At 45.5% G+C, this 16876-nt stretch overlaps 1 protein-coding gene across 1 annotated transcript; it reads left to right on the top strand.

The window, feature by feature from the left end:
• The first annotated feature begins 1362 nt into the window (after positions 1-1362).
• Positions 1363-5719, top strand: LOC144141148 (iripin-2-like). Its single transcript, XM_077672693.1, has 3 exons — positions 1363-1521; positions 2387-3293; positions 5090-5719. The coding sequence occupies exons 2-3, from the start codon at positions 2404-2406 to the stop codon at positions 5409-5411; spliced, it is 1212 nt and encodes a 403-aa protein (XP_077528819.1). The 5' UTR covers positions 1363-1521; positions 2387-2403; the 3' UTR covers positions 5412-5719.
• Positions 5720-16876: the final 11157 nt, after the last annotated feature.

Below are 16876 nucleotides of genomic sequence, written 5' to 3'. Positions count from 1 at the left end.
GAGCCATCAGGATCTGCTTCATAACAACATACAAACGCCATAGCGCATATGTAATACAGCAAATAATCTCAGAATCTAGGCCTTTTTGGGCATGTGCTATGTTACATGGCGTTCTTGAGAAAGTATAACTAACATTTGCGTTCTCTAAAATAAAGCCGACCTCGCCCAACTCCGCAATGATATACAAGAGCCAGAAAGCACGAGCAATACAGGAAAATATCTCACAATCCCAGACTTTTGTTTACATGCACTGCTTTTTCTGGTGTCCTTGGGAAAGTATACCTTCGATGTGTCTTGCCTACACTGAAATAAACCTGGACTAGCTCGCAACATCACACAAAAACATACAGCACGCAATACAATACAGCGATACAACGAAAGATATTGCTACGTTTTGTGGCGTACGTGGGCATGATTTAACATCAGATTGTCGTGTCTCGAGAAGTATTATTGTAAGATTTCTGTCGATATCACTAGCTATTATTTAGGCGTACTAGACCACATTCGCAAGCCCGCCAAATGGTGTCCACTTCAGAAAGCTTGTCATGATTTCCTTATCTTGAGTTAGTTGCTAATGATTGCGGCGAAAGAAGAATCAACGGTTGCGAATTCTTTCCCTTCAAGAGACAGGGCTTCAGATATTTTAAGGGAAACAAGACCTCTGTAAGAAGAATGAATATTCGTGCTTTTAACGTTTAGCCCCATGACAAAACTAAAGGCAGTAAAATTATTTCGCGAAGTGTCTTGTAAAAGTAAAAAAAATAGCCGAAGCTTTTAAGACCATCAAATGACTTCGCAAATACCCCTCTGGTTCTCATCTTTTGGAGTGATCATTGGCGCGTTTCACATGCCCTAGTTTATACCAACATACAGTAATACCTTTATTAAGATAATTCTTTTTATAACGAATAATTTAGTTGCACAACTCTGGGGACCTCCAATAAGATTTCTTAGCCCTGTTTAAATTTAAGGGATCTTGCGGTACTATTAAAAAAATACATGCTGATAAATTTTATTTGCAAGACTATTACCCGAGTCAAGAAAACCTAAAACCAGCGTCTTAAGCACTCTAAATGACCACTGCTAGCCGCAAAAACGCGCAGAGAGCATTTTTATGCAGCTTATCTGGCCCACAAGGCAGAAGTACAAGGTTCAGCACCCTTTCCAACTATCACCTTCCCGTTTTCGGCCGGAGCGCAACTCTTCGGAGTCGTCAGGCCGGTAAGCAACCGACTTCTGCAATTTTTGTAACTTGACAGCCACTGTTGGCTAGAACACGTGGTTCGTTTTCCGCCTGCTTTGGTTGGGCCTTCCTGTTTTGCAGAGGCAGTAACGAGATAAAGCCTCTCTATATAGGATGCTTGGCTACGCGTAAGGCGAGCTGGACCTTCTCCAACCATTGAGGTGCAAAGCTTTGGGCCAGGAAGTTTTTGCGTAGCTTCAACACGAACTTTGGCCTAAACGGGTCAAGCCAATTCTGTAACCCGGAGTACTTGCATCTCTTGGAAGGCTGCTACCGAGGTATGTACGCACGGGAGACATTTACAGCAGCTAAAGCTACCACGGAACGATCACGTCCATTCTAGCTCAAACCATGCTGAAAGTAAAACAGAGTGTGCCTGTGTGCCGAACTACCAGTCTGACGGGTCAATATTTTCGCATTTATGTTCACGGGACGAATGTGTTGGACGAGTAAATATTCATAAACCAGCCTCAGTAATTCAAGTTTTCCCTATATTTTAAAACAAAATTCTGTATAGAGCATAGAAAAAACTGGTAGAATCGCCGTACTTTTCTAGCCAACACTCTCCTTTCATGACACAAAGGAGCAAAAGAATGCATTCTATTATACGTCAAAGTTTGTTTTTATTAACGTATGCTTCGCTATGACACCCAGAATATACCCCATTATGTTTAATATACGCGCAAACAAATTTTACTAATGGAGTCATGAACTGCACAAAGAGCAGTTTTACCGGTGGTTACGAGCGCTTTAAGGAAAGTTTGTGCGTACGTTGTAAAGGAAATCGCCGAAGGGCTGGCTGAAGGGCTTTTCAGTTAATTCTATCTTTCAGAAAACAGCTCATACGACGGGACTAAGCAAATGAACACACACCACAGGCAGTGTGCTGTGTTTTCTCACTTACTCCGGCATCTGCGCTGCTTTCTAAAAGTTATAAATACAGCTTAAGAATCTGACCAAATATTTTTCAATCAAACTTTAAAGTAACCCTCTTCAATGTAATGGATTACAGCCTATATGTTACTGGAATAGAACAAACCTGGAGCATTTTTTCTGCATAGGTGCGTTAATCACTCGCATCGTTCGCCTAAACATTTGCTTTATTATACAACAAAAGATCAAAGTGTTCCTCTTTGTTTGCAGTGAGGTGCCACGCCATCATGAGGAAAATTCTGACGCTGATGACAGTCCTGGCAGCAGCACTGTTTCAAGACTGTTTTGGCCTCACAGAGAAGGAACGAAAATTCGCGACAGCGAACAATGATTTCGCCTTCGCCCTCCTCAAAACTATTCCAAGCTACGGAAGTAAGAACGTCTTCTTCTCTCCATACAGTCTTTCCGCCGCTCTGGGTATGACATATTTAGGTGCCCGCGAATCGACACAGTTTCAGTTGTCTAAAGTACTCGGCTATGCAAATTATGGTCTGCATGCTCCTGATGTTGAGGAGTTGTTTGCCATGCAAACCAGCCGCCTCCAAGGCGAAGCTGCCCAGGTTGGCCTCGACATGGCGAACGGGCTCGCAGTTCAAGAGGATTTCCGGATTCTTGAAACGTACTATGCTGCAGTTAACCGAAGCTTCAACGCTCACCTCTTGGGGCTTGACTTCGCCCAGAATGGTCAGCAGGCGGTGGACACTATCAACGCGTGGGTGAAGCAGGCGACGCATGATAAGGTCGAGAAGCTGTTTGAGGAGCCTCTTGATACCGACACGAGGCTAGTATTGCTGAACGCCATCGTCTTCAAGGGACTGTGGGAAATCCAGTTCAAACGCGAGCTCACCACAAAACGTATGTTTTACAATGGTGGCGGGGACCGCACAGAGGTGGATTTGATGAACCTGCTCGTGAAGACGAACTATGTATTGGACGCGAGTCTTCAGGCCCATGTCGTAGAGCTGCCCTACCGTGGCGTTGACTATAGCATGGTCATCATGCTGCCTGTGTCTGATAGGAACAGCCTGCAAGCTCTCAAGGAATTTCTTACGTTTGCCTCGTTTGATGCCGTCGTTTCTTCGCTGAGGAACACAACCATCGACTTCTACCTTCCCAAGTGAGTATCTCTACGAAAGAACCACTCTAAACTTCTCTTTTTATTTTTAACAGCTAAGTACATTACGGTCTTACGTTTTCAGCCACACGTTTCCAGAAACTGTTTGAAAACTTGAAGGTCGCTTGTTTTATCGTCAGCCAAACATATTTATACCCAAAAGGTGACGAGAAAAAATGTAATACCGCTATGGTACTTTAAGGCTGAATGGTCATAGACAACTCCGTCACCAAGCAAAGCATGGTGGTATATTCTCCCTAAAAACGAGTTCCCAGAAAACAAAAAGTCAAACAGGCGAACCGCTCTCCCAGGACAGATAATTGGTGTATAATTTTGCACTTTGATGTCTTAGTTCAATCGCACGAGCGCGCAACCAAATGCGTGATTAAAACACAAGAACGTTCGTTTGCCTGGGTTTAGTACTGAAGCTATTGATGCTCTGTTTTGGTTTTAAAAACCGTCATCGATTTCTTTATTATACAAATGAGGAACATAAGACACCGTCGTCGTTCTGGGTCGCACGGTGACAACTTTCTGAGGGGGCATTTATCATGCACACCTAGAAAGCCACCGTCAAGCCATACGGAGTTTTTCAATCACCGCGATTATTCAGTTTCGGTGAAGAAATACCAATTCCCATCACTATTAACTCTTCTCACCGGTTCAAAGTTGGATGGAAATGAAAATCTAAACACCGGAAATTGCTCCCTACAAATTATCAAAAACGTTTCGTTACAAATAAATGCGCTGCATGCGTATTTTAAGAGTAAACTGGGGCAATTATTATAAAACTATTTAATAAAATACCATCGTCAGTACCCATAAAAGCACAGTCACATAGTGCTTTGTTAGCACCAAAGAATGCTCCAAAAAATTGTGAACAATCTCATAAGCTATGAAGGGAACCGTACACAACTTTCCGCTTAAATGATGGGCAAGGTGTGAACAATTGCTGAAGAAAAAGTCGTTCTGTCAAACGCAAAGAATGAGACCAGCTTTCATATTGTGGAGGAAACTGCACACCAAGCAGCTGTTCCTGTCGAGCTCAGCCCTACACAGGCTCAGCTGTGGTTAGCAACTCTGCATGCAGCCAGTGAGTGTGTCCTCCCCGCTATTTATTTAAACGTTTGATTGCAATTGTGCTTTATGTGTTGCACCTTTGCAGGTTAAAAGTAGTGCCCCACACGGACCCACAAAGGGGCCCCTACTTCACTGTTTATGCATTTGTCGGTAGAAAGCGAGGTCAGCAGATAAACAATTCAGCTGCACCATCTCTTTAAATATCTACCAATCTGGTTGCTACCGGCGAACTACCAAAACAACAAATAAAGGATACTTATTGTGGTTGCGGGAGGTTTCCGTAGCAGTAGCTCAGTGGCTGAGAAGCTGTGCTATAGAGTCCAAGAACGCAGGTTGGGTTCCGGTCCGCGGCGGGTGCTTTTTAGATGGACGAGAAAGGTCGAAAACGTTCCTGTGTCGAGATTTAAGCTCACTTAAAAGGTCCCCAGGTGGTGAGAAATATTCCGGAGCCCTCTAGTGCATCGCGCTTATAGTACAGGTGTGGCATCCGCGTCAATAAATAAATAAATAAATAAATAAATAAATAAATAAATAAATAAATAAATAAATAAATAAATAAATAAATAAATAAATAAATAAATAAATAAATAAATAAATAAATAAATAAATAAATAAATATCGTAGATTCACCTTATCAATGCACCAACCAACTAATCAACACATCAGTTGCGGGATGTGATCTAAACGTACTTTATTTCAAATGTAATCATTTCTCGCAGGTTCGACCTGGAGAGCCAGATGAACCTCAGGAGCGACTTGATCAAACTTGGCCTGAAAAGAATTTTCGACGAACCTTTTTCCTACACCGACCTTTCGGGCATCACGGGAACCACAGACCTGGTCGTGTCCGACGTAGTTCAGCGGGCTGTCCTCAAGGTCGACGAAGATGGAGCCGAAGTGGCGGACGGTTCTGGCGTTAATGTGATCTCTCGTGGGGAGGTGGAACCCCCCACAGTAATCGTAAACCGTCCGTTTCTATTCTTTATTCGCAACCGAAGTACGAAGGAGATTTTCTTCGCCGGAGAAGTCAACAAGCTCTGAGTGTAATATTCGAGGCGGTGCTCTGAGCGTTTTTTGTAGGAGGAAGAGTTATGGATACAAAATTTTGTTTATCTTCAAATCGACGTTGTTTTGAGAAGTAGCTTCTTTATTCTGCATTTTTAGGAAAGCCGTAAAAAAGCAAAAGAGTGCCCTTTTTTTTCTTGTAGAAAATAACAGATGACAGTGAAACACCCACTACAATATACGGCGATTGAGCATATGCTGATGCATGATTTGGTAGCTCTTACAAGAGCGATATTAATAGAGGCCGTCAACTCTGAATAAATGAACTGGCTATACTGAACACACGCAGAAGAGTTTCCGCCCTGTTTACTAGGAGATTGTACTGCTAACATAGAACTTCTTTGTCATTACTCCTGCAGCATGCGATTTGACCTCGGTGTGAATTTCGCTGTAGTCAGTCATGAGACCATAAGTAGGACGGTTGCTGCTCCCTCTAGGGAAAGCGCGAAGCGATGTCGGAGCACATTGGCAGTGTTCATATTCCTCCGCGTGCAAAGTGTACGCCTCTACCCGCACTTACATCTGTGGTAACAATGCCCGTAGTAAAAAATGTGCTGTATTGTTTTCTCAGCAATTCTTGGAGGGATGTGATGTAAGGCGCCACGAGTTAGATGAGAAAGAACGATATTTTACATGGCGAAAAAAATTTGACTGAGATTCGCAATTTTTTCTACGTCCAGGAAACAGATGCACTGCGATTAGACATGTGCACGCTATATTCTAAAGTGTTGCGGCATCTCGCACGTAACGTTATTTGCCTTGGAAGGTATGTTTAAAAATTACGTGTAGTAAGACGTCTCTGCCGTAAACACAATGCCTGCCCAGCAAAGAGCAGAAGTGTGGCGGGAGGTATTAAGGGGAAAGGCCTAAGTTTCCCATTTTGCGAAGAACCGCTTGCGTTGTTACCCCTACAGGAAGGGGAGGCACCTATGAAGAGTTAATAAAAATCTCATTTAATTTCGCGTGGTGTGGTAGTCTCCAGAGTAGGTGTCGAGTGCCCTACCACTGCGCTGTCTCCGCTCGGCCTTTAGTTCGTAAAATGATATTCCTACGTCACGCATTTTCAGCCAAAAAACTGCCGGCCAGGCGTTGACTTTGCAGATATACTAAAAATACAAAATATTGAAGGCTGCCAAACAAGTGCGGTATTCCGTTTTTGCTACACTGAATCTAATACACTTTTGGGAGTAATATGATAGTGTACACGAAATTATCACAGGGTGTAAACTATTGCTGGTGCACGAAATTGTGTGTTCATTGCCATCGAATCCACGTCGGAGTGTCTCGCACCCTGGTAACCTCGCCAAATAAGGTACAGACCCAAAATTATAACAAGGCTACATGATAAGCCGTTTAGAGTTTGCACTGACAGGAAGCACACAACATGTGTCGCAATAGGAAAGTTTTCAGCGGTGGAGCGAAAGTTGACGGTGCTGTTTCGCTCATTGGCGTTCTGACCGAGGTGTGTGATTGCACGAAAATCTGGAGCTTTCAGCTTGTGATTGGCTCGATTCACAAAACTAGGAATATCAAACGTGAAAGTTCTAGAATAGTGCATGTGTTGTTGTTCGCTAACGTGATGGCAAGTGAGTAGGACAGGTGCATGTGTTGTTGTTCGCTAACGTGATGGCAAGTGAGTAGGACAGGTGCACACTGCAGCTCATAACTCTGAAGATTGGAAAACTGTGGCGTTCACCACATGCTTGTGGAAGTAATTCGCTCAACAGGACTACCATACAAAAGAAATTGAATAAATGCAAGCACGATGGCGCAGCCATGGAGTCTGCCCACGTAGCTCCCGTAAAATGACGAAGAAACAAAAGGTAGGAAAGAAGCGAAAATATAATATGCAGTGACGACTTCGATGGTAAGTAGCTTCACCAAAGTACCAAGTAAGTACATTCGCCTTCAAAGCAGATAAGAATAACTGAGGGACCTAAGGAATTTTAACTTAGAAACTGTTTAGAAGCTCGCAATGTCCCTTGGTGATGCCCGTCACGATTGAGGAAGGTACACCTCTGGGCCAACATATGGCATCAGTGCATCGACAGCTGTCACACCAGATAAAAGTACCCCGCTACGCCGAGAGGTGGCGCCACCGCCTAAACGGGACTGCGCAGTAAGCAGTAAACTTGTGCAGACGTGCTTTTCTGGCGCTCCGACAACAGCGTGTTTCTACAGTGAAGGACAGCGGAACGGCAGAGGCAGCGGAGGATAGCCGAAGCTGAGTATTTACCTGCACGGTTCTTTCTCGTTGTGTCGTGTTTTTCAGCCGATGACGTGTAGAAAGCTGGTACAGTGTGGTAGCTGTCCGCGGTAAGTAGAAGCAGAGGAGTTTCAGCCGGATGGCGGCGAGACAGACGAAGGGGTAGGTACGTGTCGTTTATGCTTAGTGGTGTCGCGGCTAGAACGTGTAGAAGCGGATAACTCGGGGTTAGCAAAGCGGGTTGCAGAACTAGAGGCAGCGCTAAGTAACGAACGCGACGAACGGAGGGCCGTTGGGGGAAAGTTAGAAGCAGCTGGGAGGAAGCTAAAAAAGAGCGTCATTTCGCCAACAAATGACGAAAACCTGGGCCCATGCTGTGAATCGGAGGCATGCACCGAGGTGACACACGGGGTGGAAGCAACAAAACACAAAAGCTACTCCCACGTGCTGCAAGATGAGCTAGCAAAACCAGTTGATAAGCCGGGTACCAGTAAAGAGCAGCACGTGGCAGAAGATAGCGTGGTAATCATTGCGGGAGATTCTAACATGAAGAGGAGCAGCGCTGCCATAGTGGAAAGGGTAAAGGGGATAAGCGTGTGAAGGTGGGGTGCTTCCCCGTTCAAACGATGCAGACGGTGATGACTCGAGCAAACGGGCAGCAGGCCTTGTCCAGTAAAGCTTGTGGTGATTACCGCGGGGCTTAACCATGTTCAAGGGAGAGGAGGGAAAACTTGGCCAGGAGATAGCGAAAGGGGTAAAGGACCTGCGGGCGACGGCCCCAAGTGTGTCTATTGCAGTCTGCACCGTGCCGGAGGTGACAAATCAGGGCGTGCACACCGAACGGGCAGTACTCGCTGCTAACAGCGAGATCGTGAGGCAAGGCAGGGAACTTGGGCTTGAAGTGATATAAGTGAACAGGGTAGTGGGAAGCATTGGACATGGTCATGAGTCAAGGACAATCCCCACAACGACGCCGAAGGAGATCAAGGAAGAGAAGGAGGAAGACGAAAGATCGATGCGGGGGCGCAGGAAGAGACCCGGCTCACGAAGAGCGAAACCTGGGGTGACCCAACCCAAGACACCGACGTCGGCACAAAACCCTGGGCGGGAGCAGCCCGATGACGCTTCGGCTCCGGTCTCCCGACGTCATGAGTATGAGTAAGAGTATGAGTCATACTCATGAGTATGAGTATGGGTCTCCTGACATCATATTGTCATAAGTAACCCCCCGAACGGGTACGTGCCGAAACCCCCGAATGTGTATGCGGCGAAACGTCCCAAGGAGTATGTGCCAGTCAAAAAGGTAAGAGGTGTGCAAAAAGGGAAATGAACATCGAGACGAGAAGAAGACGAGGAACGAGGGAAGCGTTGTGAGAAGGAAGAAGAGAAGACCAGGCGACGGTCCTGGAACCGACCCCAGCGTCATCGGGGCCTGACTACGCCTCAGGCCTACCAACACGTTCCAGGCTGTGATCCTGGAAGAAGACCCCGCGGCAACGCACCGTCGGCGGTTACAGGCACGAGAACCAGCTGTTCTACAGGCGGGGACGCTCGGGCTACGCTGCGACGCCAGTTCCACATTACAACTTGGGCTACGCTCCCTTGGCTGTTGGAGGCGTCGGCTGGGCCCTCTTCCTGCAATCCTCACGAGACCCGACAGCTGCCTTGAAGATATCTGCTGTAACTTGAGGCTACAACATCCTAAAGACTTTTACGGAAACGCTAACGGCAAGAAGCCTTCTTCCGCTATGTACAGTTAATTGTCCTGTGCTCTTAAATACCTTTTACATCGAATAAATGTTTTTCTGTGTGTCCAGTCCGCTTGATGAATTGACGTGACAGACATAGGCAAGCATTTCAGTGGGACGCGATTCACTTCAGCCCCAGGCCAGGAAACAAGGTGGGGTGGCGTTTAGGTGGGAGACCGGTAGCTTCTTTAGGGGGCCCCGCGCAGCTAAGGAAGGGAAACTAGGAGACAAAGGGGAAGCGAGGGACACACATGCACACTCAACGCTGGAAGGCAGCCAGGCCTAGAGCTAAATGGAGAACCTACAGACGTAACTGAGAGCGTTGACACAAGCGATTTAACTGGAAGAAGTGGAGCGAACAATTTCGTAAAAGACAAGAAAAACACCGTTAACGGAAAGGAAAAAACCAATGCAATAAATATTAATTCAGCTGCATAATTATGCATGCAGGCAGCAAGCCTGATGAGTGGGTGGAAATTCAAAAGAAACTTGAACTGGAACAAATAAACGTGTACGCTTTAGCCGAGACTCACCTCCGAGACCTAGAAGCCCCACCTGTCATAGACAACTATGTCTGGGAAGGTTGCAACAGCACCAGAAGAATGAAGAAATGGGAGGTATTGGCATGCTCATTAAACAATGGACCGACTGACTTGCAGAGTGTACATGAAAGCTGTAAAGAGCATCTATGGGTTAAAGGCACCATAGAGTGGAAAAATACATGGTTAGGGGTGGTGTATCTGGGAACCGGATGTGGTGCTAGGGAGGAAATGCGGAAATGGTAGACTGAGAAGAGATATAAACGATTTCAAAGATTCAGGTGAAATCATCTTAGTTGGAGATATGAATGCCCATATAGAAGGTTTGGATGGATACACAGACACAATGGTTCTCAAGTGATAGATCTATGTCAGGAAAACCGGCTTGTAATAGTAAACACAGAAAGTAAGTGTGACGGACAAATAACTTGGGAAAGCGGTAACAGACAGTCCAGCATAGACAAAAGTTTAGTATCCGAGACAGTATACGAAAGGTTGCGGGAAATGAGGATAGATGAAAATGGAACAAAACAGCTAAGGAAGCGACCACAAGCGGCTTGCCTTGCACTTTGGAGGCGCAACCGGGAAAAAATCACAAATAGGTGCAATAGGAGGAACTAATTTGGACAATAAGCAGCTAAAGATCATCGCTAATAGAATGGAAGATGAAATCAATAAATACCCAGACAAAAACTGGGATTACGACGAAATCATTGCGTTCATGAAGGGTAAGATGAATGTAGTAAAGCAACGAAACCAATGGAAAGGGAAGAGAAAGCCGAGAAGTTGTTGGACTAAGGAAATAAAAGATGCTTATGACCAGAGAAGAAAGGCGTCGAGAGAACATAGAGAAGCAGAAGGATCTGGTGTGGAACCGGAGGCAGTGAAGGAGACATGGGATATCTACCGGGGGAAAACGGAGTAGTGCAGAAAATGGTGCAAGCAAAGATGAAGCAGAAAAGCTAACAATAGATGGCAGAATTACGGAAGAAGGGCAAAAGCGCATCCGTGAAGTTTTAGAACATTATACAATTATTAAGCTAAAAAAACCATACACATCAAAAATTCGGGATTGATGAGGAGGGGAAACATTTAGGAAAGCATGCGTTGGCGCACATTCATCGAGTGATTAGTGAAAAGTTTGGGACAATAGTAGTAGGGAAGCCTGAACCGACAACATCAGCGCCACAGAGGACTCCGGAAAGGGAAATAAGTTTGAGTAACCTTGATTAGCAAAGAGCAGCGCAAAAGGTTTCCCCCAGACAGCAGCGGGCCCGGACGGAATGCCAATGCAACTGATAAACCTGCTTGGACCTAAAAGTAACGAGTCGTTTATGAGGGCAATAGATAAGGTGATAGAAACTGAACAAACACCAGAGGACCGGCTAGAAAGTAGGATGAATTTAATATACAAACGCAGAGGAGACAAAGTCAGTATTGATTCATACAGACCCATCACGGTAACGTCAGTGGTGTTTAGATTCGTAATGCAGGCTATAAAATATGAAATACAAGCTTGCATGGAAGAAAATAAAATACTTGGGGAACTGCAGAATAAATTTAGATAAGACAGGTGATTGGATGACAATTTGTTCGTGATAAAGTAATGCATTGAAATTGCGAAATCACAGAATACACCATTATGGATTACGTTTTTGCACATTAAATGGGCATATGACTGCATAAAGAGAGAGCGGCTGTGGAGAATGCTGAACCTCAAGGGATTAGAACACGAGTTAATACAGTTCCTTATAGCAATCTATAAAGACAATAGAGTGCAGCTTACATGGGAAGAAGAAATGCGCCCACCAGGTCAACATCCATGTGGGACTGAAACAGGGATGCCCTTTGAGCCCAATACTGTTCATGCACTATATGGCAGGGTCAGAAAAGAAACTGGAAGAAAGGTTACCCTACACTCTAGTAACGGGGCGTACTCTTTCGACCGACCATGCCCACCAGCGGCCCCCATCTTTGAACCCTTAACAAGTGACAAGTAGTGCTGCCGGGACGGTGCCTTTGCCGTCCACTGTGCCTTCTCGGCTAGTGCCCCGGTGCGCGCAGCGCACCACCACCCCATATACAGTCGAACACGGATATATCGAACACGGGTATATCGAATTATTGTCTATATCGAACTCATAAATTATCCCCTTGAAAATTCTGTGTAAAAGTATAGGAATTCGTACGTTTATATCGAACCGTATTTTTCCCTAATTGGGTATATCGAACGCCGCGCGAGCTGGAAAGTGCTCTTCGGCGGTCGCTGCACCCCCGATTAAGGTTGAGGAGGATGTAAGGAATGCGCGGGCATGGCGAAGACTGGCTCGCGGAACTAATCCCCCCTACCGGAACGAATTTGCGCTTGGCCAGTCTGGCCCCGCTACCGGCCGCCGTACTGTTAGCGGACGGAGCCCGGTATGCTAAATCTCTCTAGGCACACAAGCCCGAACTCTGGGAAAATGTGGCAGAGCGAGGTAGGCATGCCCCGACTGGGGGCCATACATATGATGACAGGCGCTTGGAACGGCATGAAGAAGGAGACCGTGGCCAACTGCTTCCAGAAAGCACGCTTTGTGACGGCCGAACTTTCCGAAGCTTGCGAAGACGGCGACGACGACGACATGTGCATGGGCGACACGTTTAGTGAGTTGTCCCTTTTCCCGGCTGCTGTTCCAGCCGGAGTGTCTGCCGACGACTTCGTGAACGCTGACACCAATGTCCAGGCTGTTGCGAGCCTCGGTGACGAGGATATCGTAGCTGCGGTCGCAGGAGCCCAGGCCGATAGCTGGAGTTGCGAAGATCGTCCGGACGAGGAGGCGGCTACACGATCGTACTCCGCGGGTGAAGTGGCCTCTGCGTTCAGCTTGATTCGCCGTTGTTGCGACGACATGGAAGGAACTGGGCTGTCGCACCTGGACAGGCTCGAGAAGATCGGGATCAGCGTCTTTAATTTCATTTCCAGGACGAAGAAGCAGGCCAAGATCAGCGATTTTTTTTTCGCGGAAATAAAGCGTCCTGTTGCGTCGTGAGTGCGGAATTAGTTGTCATTCATGAATGCGCCGATCGGTAAGTGATCGTCCGCCATAGGTGAGGTCTCAGAGCCCATATTTTTTATATCGAATTTTTCATATATCGAACTATTTCGCGATCCCCTTGGAGTTCGATATATCCGTGTTCGACTGTATATGCCCCAATAAGCTACCATACCCCCGTATGTTAGCTTTGAGTACGTACACACCACTGCGAGTGGCGTTGTGAGCTACCCCACCTCTTCAGAAGGTGGCCGCCAGCGTGGCGATTTCAGTTGTGCTGTTTCAGCAGATTTCACATGCGTATAACCTAGCTTTCATGTCTTCTACTTTGTCAGGGTAAATGACTCCATGGCGGTTTGAGGTCACCGTTCTCTCATAATATGGTTAAATGCAATGCAGCTCCAAACAAGGTTTTACAAGGATTTCAGAAATGAATTCTACGATACTATTATGGTTCTGGTGAGCGTTTTGAGACTTCGATATTACGCACACAGACTGAGGGAGGGAGTATATGGAGACAACCCCTGCAAAAATCACATTTACATCAAATATTCACAAGAACAAGCCACTCTTATCGTCGTCATCCAGCTTCCTGCCTCTTGCAGTTTTGTGCTCTCTAACGAAGGGAGATCAACAAGAAGATTAAACAGGTCAATATTCCTGTTGATGGTGTGACTGGCCAGAGCAGCGCTGTTACCAATTACGAGTTATCTATAAGGCGGGCTTGTCCCGCAAGCCGCGTAATATTGTGGGTGTTGAATTTACAGCTGTAAGTCTGCTACCACAACATTCTACCCCATCAAGTAACAAGTGGCTCAGACTTTAAGCAAGCAAAATCATGATACTGCAATGTATTTGCACTAGAGAAGTGCGCGGGCACTGCTGCATATCCATCCTTCCTTTATTGCAAACTGTATGAACATAGTCAAAACAAATTACTCTAAACTAATATACGGAATTGTAAGATAGAAATGAGCTTGGCAAAATACTCCAAAATTGAATTATAATAAGGCATCGAATTTTAGGGTGTTTTCGCTGTTCTCGTTTAAGCAAAAACATTTTTTGGGGATAACTTGGACATAATTCAATATAATTACCTTTAAAAAATTGTATACGCTTCATCGTTAACCCTGTACATTAGAAGAATACCATTCCAATTGTTTATCGCGGGACCGCCCGTATGTTTTTTGTGCTTGTACAATACCGTGCCTTTTCAGATATAAATCTCTCTCCACGTTTGATTTGGATGCAAGCTAGTGCCTAGTTCTTTCTCCTGAAGCCTCGCATCAGATGGCTACCTCCGCGTCACTTCTCATCGGCGGAATCGATGGATGTGTGCCCCCCCCCCCCAACCTAAAGCCGGTGTCTCACCAATAAAATCTCTCTCTCTCTTCTCTCTCTCTCGCTTTCTCTCTCTCTCGCTTTCTCTCTCTCTCGTCAGCTCAGTTGACGACGAATTATTTTAGGCACCAGCGTTCAAAACTGACACTGACCCACGAAATCGAGCGTGGGAGTATTAAATGTTGTTTTGGTGAAAAACAAAAGACTCTTGCTTAATATTTTAACAACAATTTTGTGGTCCCCCATACGTTAGCACCGCCAGTTTTAACGTCTGCAGTTTAATAAGTCTCATTCGATATACTAATATTGACAGCGCCTTAAAATTTGTCTTTACAGCCTATTACTGTGAAAGCAAAATTTTGGTAAAATTTTGAGTAGAATAACATACTAATGAAAATCCGACGATTGGAATGCGCACTTGCGTCCGAAGGTACACTTCAGCAATGGGCATGTGTAAAAAAGTAGGAGAGAAACCAGGTATCTGCCGTTTTTTTTGAGCGCAGCCCTCATGTTCTCACTGATTCCGTTGTAGGACCATACGCCCTTCAGGAAAGTCAAATTTTGTGACGATGATGACGACTAATCGTGGGGGAAGTGAAAGAGGAAAGACGCTTCCAGTGGCCGGAATCGAACCTGGGTTCCTCGCGCTATAAAGCCGGCGTCTACCCGATTGCTCCATTTCCACATGGTCGATGCGAACGCCAAGCAGCATGTATCGATACGTGCCGTACTCCCCACGACCAAACGTTAGGCCTACAAAGAGCACACCCGGGAGTTTCTTCGGGTATTCTGGAACACCGGTGAGTGCGTAGTGAGAAGCACATATTCGCAGTGTGGGATTGGCCAACCAATGAGTTCATCACGAGAACAATTCCCCTTAGAGTATCGTCATCTTTAGAAGGGGCGCATGATGGTTTGTTAACCTTCTCAAGGCTGTATGTATTTTTAAACATTCATTGGTTAGCATTCAAGATATTTCAAAAGACATATTTAGTGCAGGTGCTCATGACAACTGCGTTATCCCTGCGATAACAGCACCGAGGTGAGGTATATCTAGCGTGCAGTAGGCACCGAAGTCATCTTTATTGTGTTCGCATTCGAGAAATGGTGGTACACGGAGAGCTCAAGACCGCGCAAATTAGACCTGAGGCCTAAATTAGAGCCCAAAGCAAAAGCACTTAATCACGGTGCTGCTGAATTCTTTTGTACTCCTACTGTTGCCCTTTTTCCTTCACCATCTTATTTCCGGGTAGCAATCACTGTTCCTTCATGGGAAAAGGTTTAAGAAGAAATACAAAAGGGTTTACGTAAAAATTGGCTATAATAGAATAGCTGAGAGACCGTTCTCACTGCGATTGCAGACCTACAACAGTTCTTCCCATGTTGCTGTTAGAAAGACATCTACGACTTTTGACAACGGTTGTCTTAGCTAGTAGCTTACACAGAAGGCATCAACTCCTTCACGCTGAGAACCATCGGAGGGTATTTGTGAAATACACAGACGCAATGCATTTTGTATTTAGCGCACCGGAAAATAGGTTTACTCATGATAATCTTACCGAAGAGTCTGGAAAGAAGCGTGCCTCCCAGTGCATAAAAGCTGTAGTCTGCAGTGCATAAAAGCTGTACGATGACCTCACGCCAAGCTTTTATATACGTTTATTTAACATGCTCAACCAATCAGCCGCTGTTTGCTTCAGGGAAACATCCATAGATGCTTTTCGAATTAGCTCTCGCCATTCACCGTATTGGTTATGGCACAAAACGTCGTACCCAAACGCGTACGGGGCGTTGCCCCCCGTTTTCAGAATTTTGGCGTTTTCTGCCTTATTAAGCAACTGTTAGTCGCGAGAATGGCGCATTTATATTCTCGGTACCTTAATTCACCGACAAAGGTAAACTTTTTCCCACCATTTAGTGTCCCCTTAAATCACCTCTGTTTAAACGCAAATGATTGCAACAAGCGTTTATTTGTAAATAAATGGGCATTTTGTTACTCGTACATTGCCTACCAGTGACGAAGAGAATGAATTTTTGTTTTTGTTGCGGCAAAATACCAGAGCTGGGCTGCGATATCCTGCTTTCGGGAAAAATGCTTGCATTCTCCTTATTGTCGGAGGTGCATAGGAAACGAGTAGGTGTCGCATCCACTGCTTGCGCTCTATTTTCCCACTGATATTCAGCAACTTAGTTTCGAGAGAACTTTGCGACAAGTGACCATAATGGACGCGTCACAACTGTAGCATTCTTGGGGAGCACAAAAAACAGAGCCATGTATGCATTTAAACGTGAATTGCAACGCAACTTCGTAGAATGCGCACATCTTTTGGAAACTATAAGCTCACCCATACGGGCATCAATTTCGACAGCAACATTGAAAACATCGTCACGGCGGTACCTTATGCACAGAAAGGCCAAATGGCTAATCATTTAAATACATTGTCCAGAGCGATTTCCCCTTAGAAGAATTGGCATGAATACCGATGAAGAGGCACCGCGAAAGCTATATTCATCGCCAGCAAGGAGCGGCACTGCGTGATTTGCTCGTCGCACCAGATACGCCTTCCGTTTC

This window comes from Haemaphysalis longicornis, unplaced genomic scaffold, assembly GCF_048455015.1.
Source record: "Haemaphysalis longicornis isolate Haplotype H1 unplaced genomic scaffold, Haemaphysalis longicornis Haplotype H1 scaffold_6, whole genome shotgun sequence".
Classification (NCBI taxonomy): domain Eukaryota; kingdom Metazoa; phylum Arthropoda; class Arachnida; order Ixodida; family Ixodidae; genus Haemaphysalis; species Haemaphysalis longicornis.
Note: the sequence above shows the minus strand (reverse complement) of the source record. Positions and strands in the feature narration are given on the sequence as shown.

Coding starts and splice junctions, on each gene's coding strand:
- LOC144141148 (XM_077672693.1), top strand. CDS start 2,404: ATGAGGAAAATTCTGACGCTGATGACAGTCCTGGCAGCAGCACTGTTT. Junction 3,294..5,089: donor ATCGACTTCTACCTTCCCAA/GTGAGTATCTCT, acceptor CATTTCTCGCAG/GTTCGACCTGGAGAGCCAGA.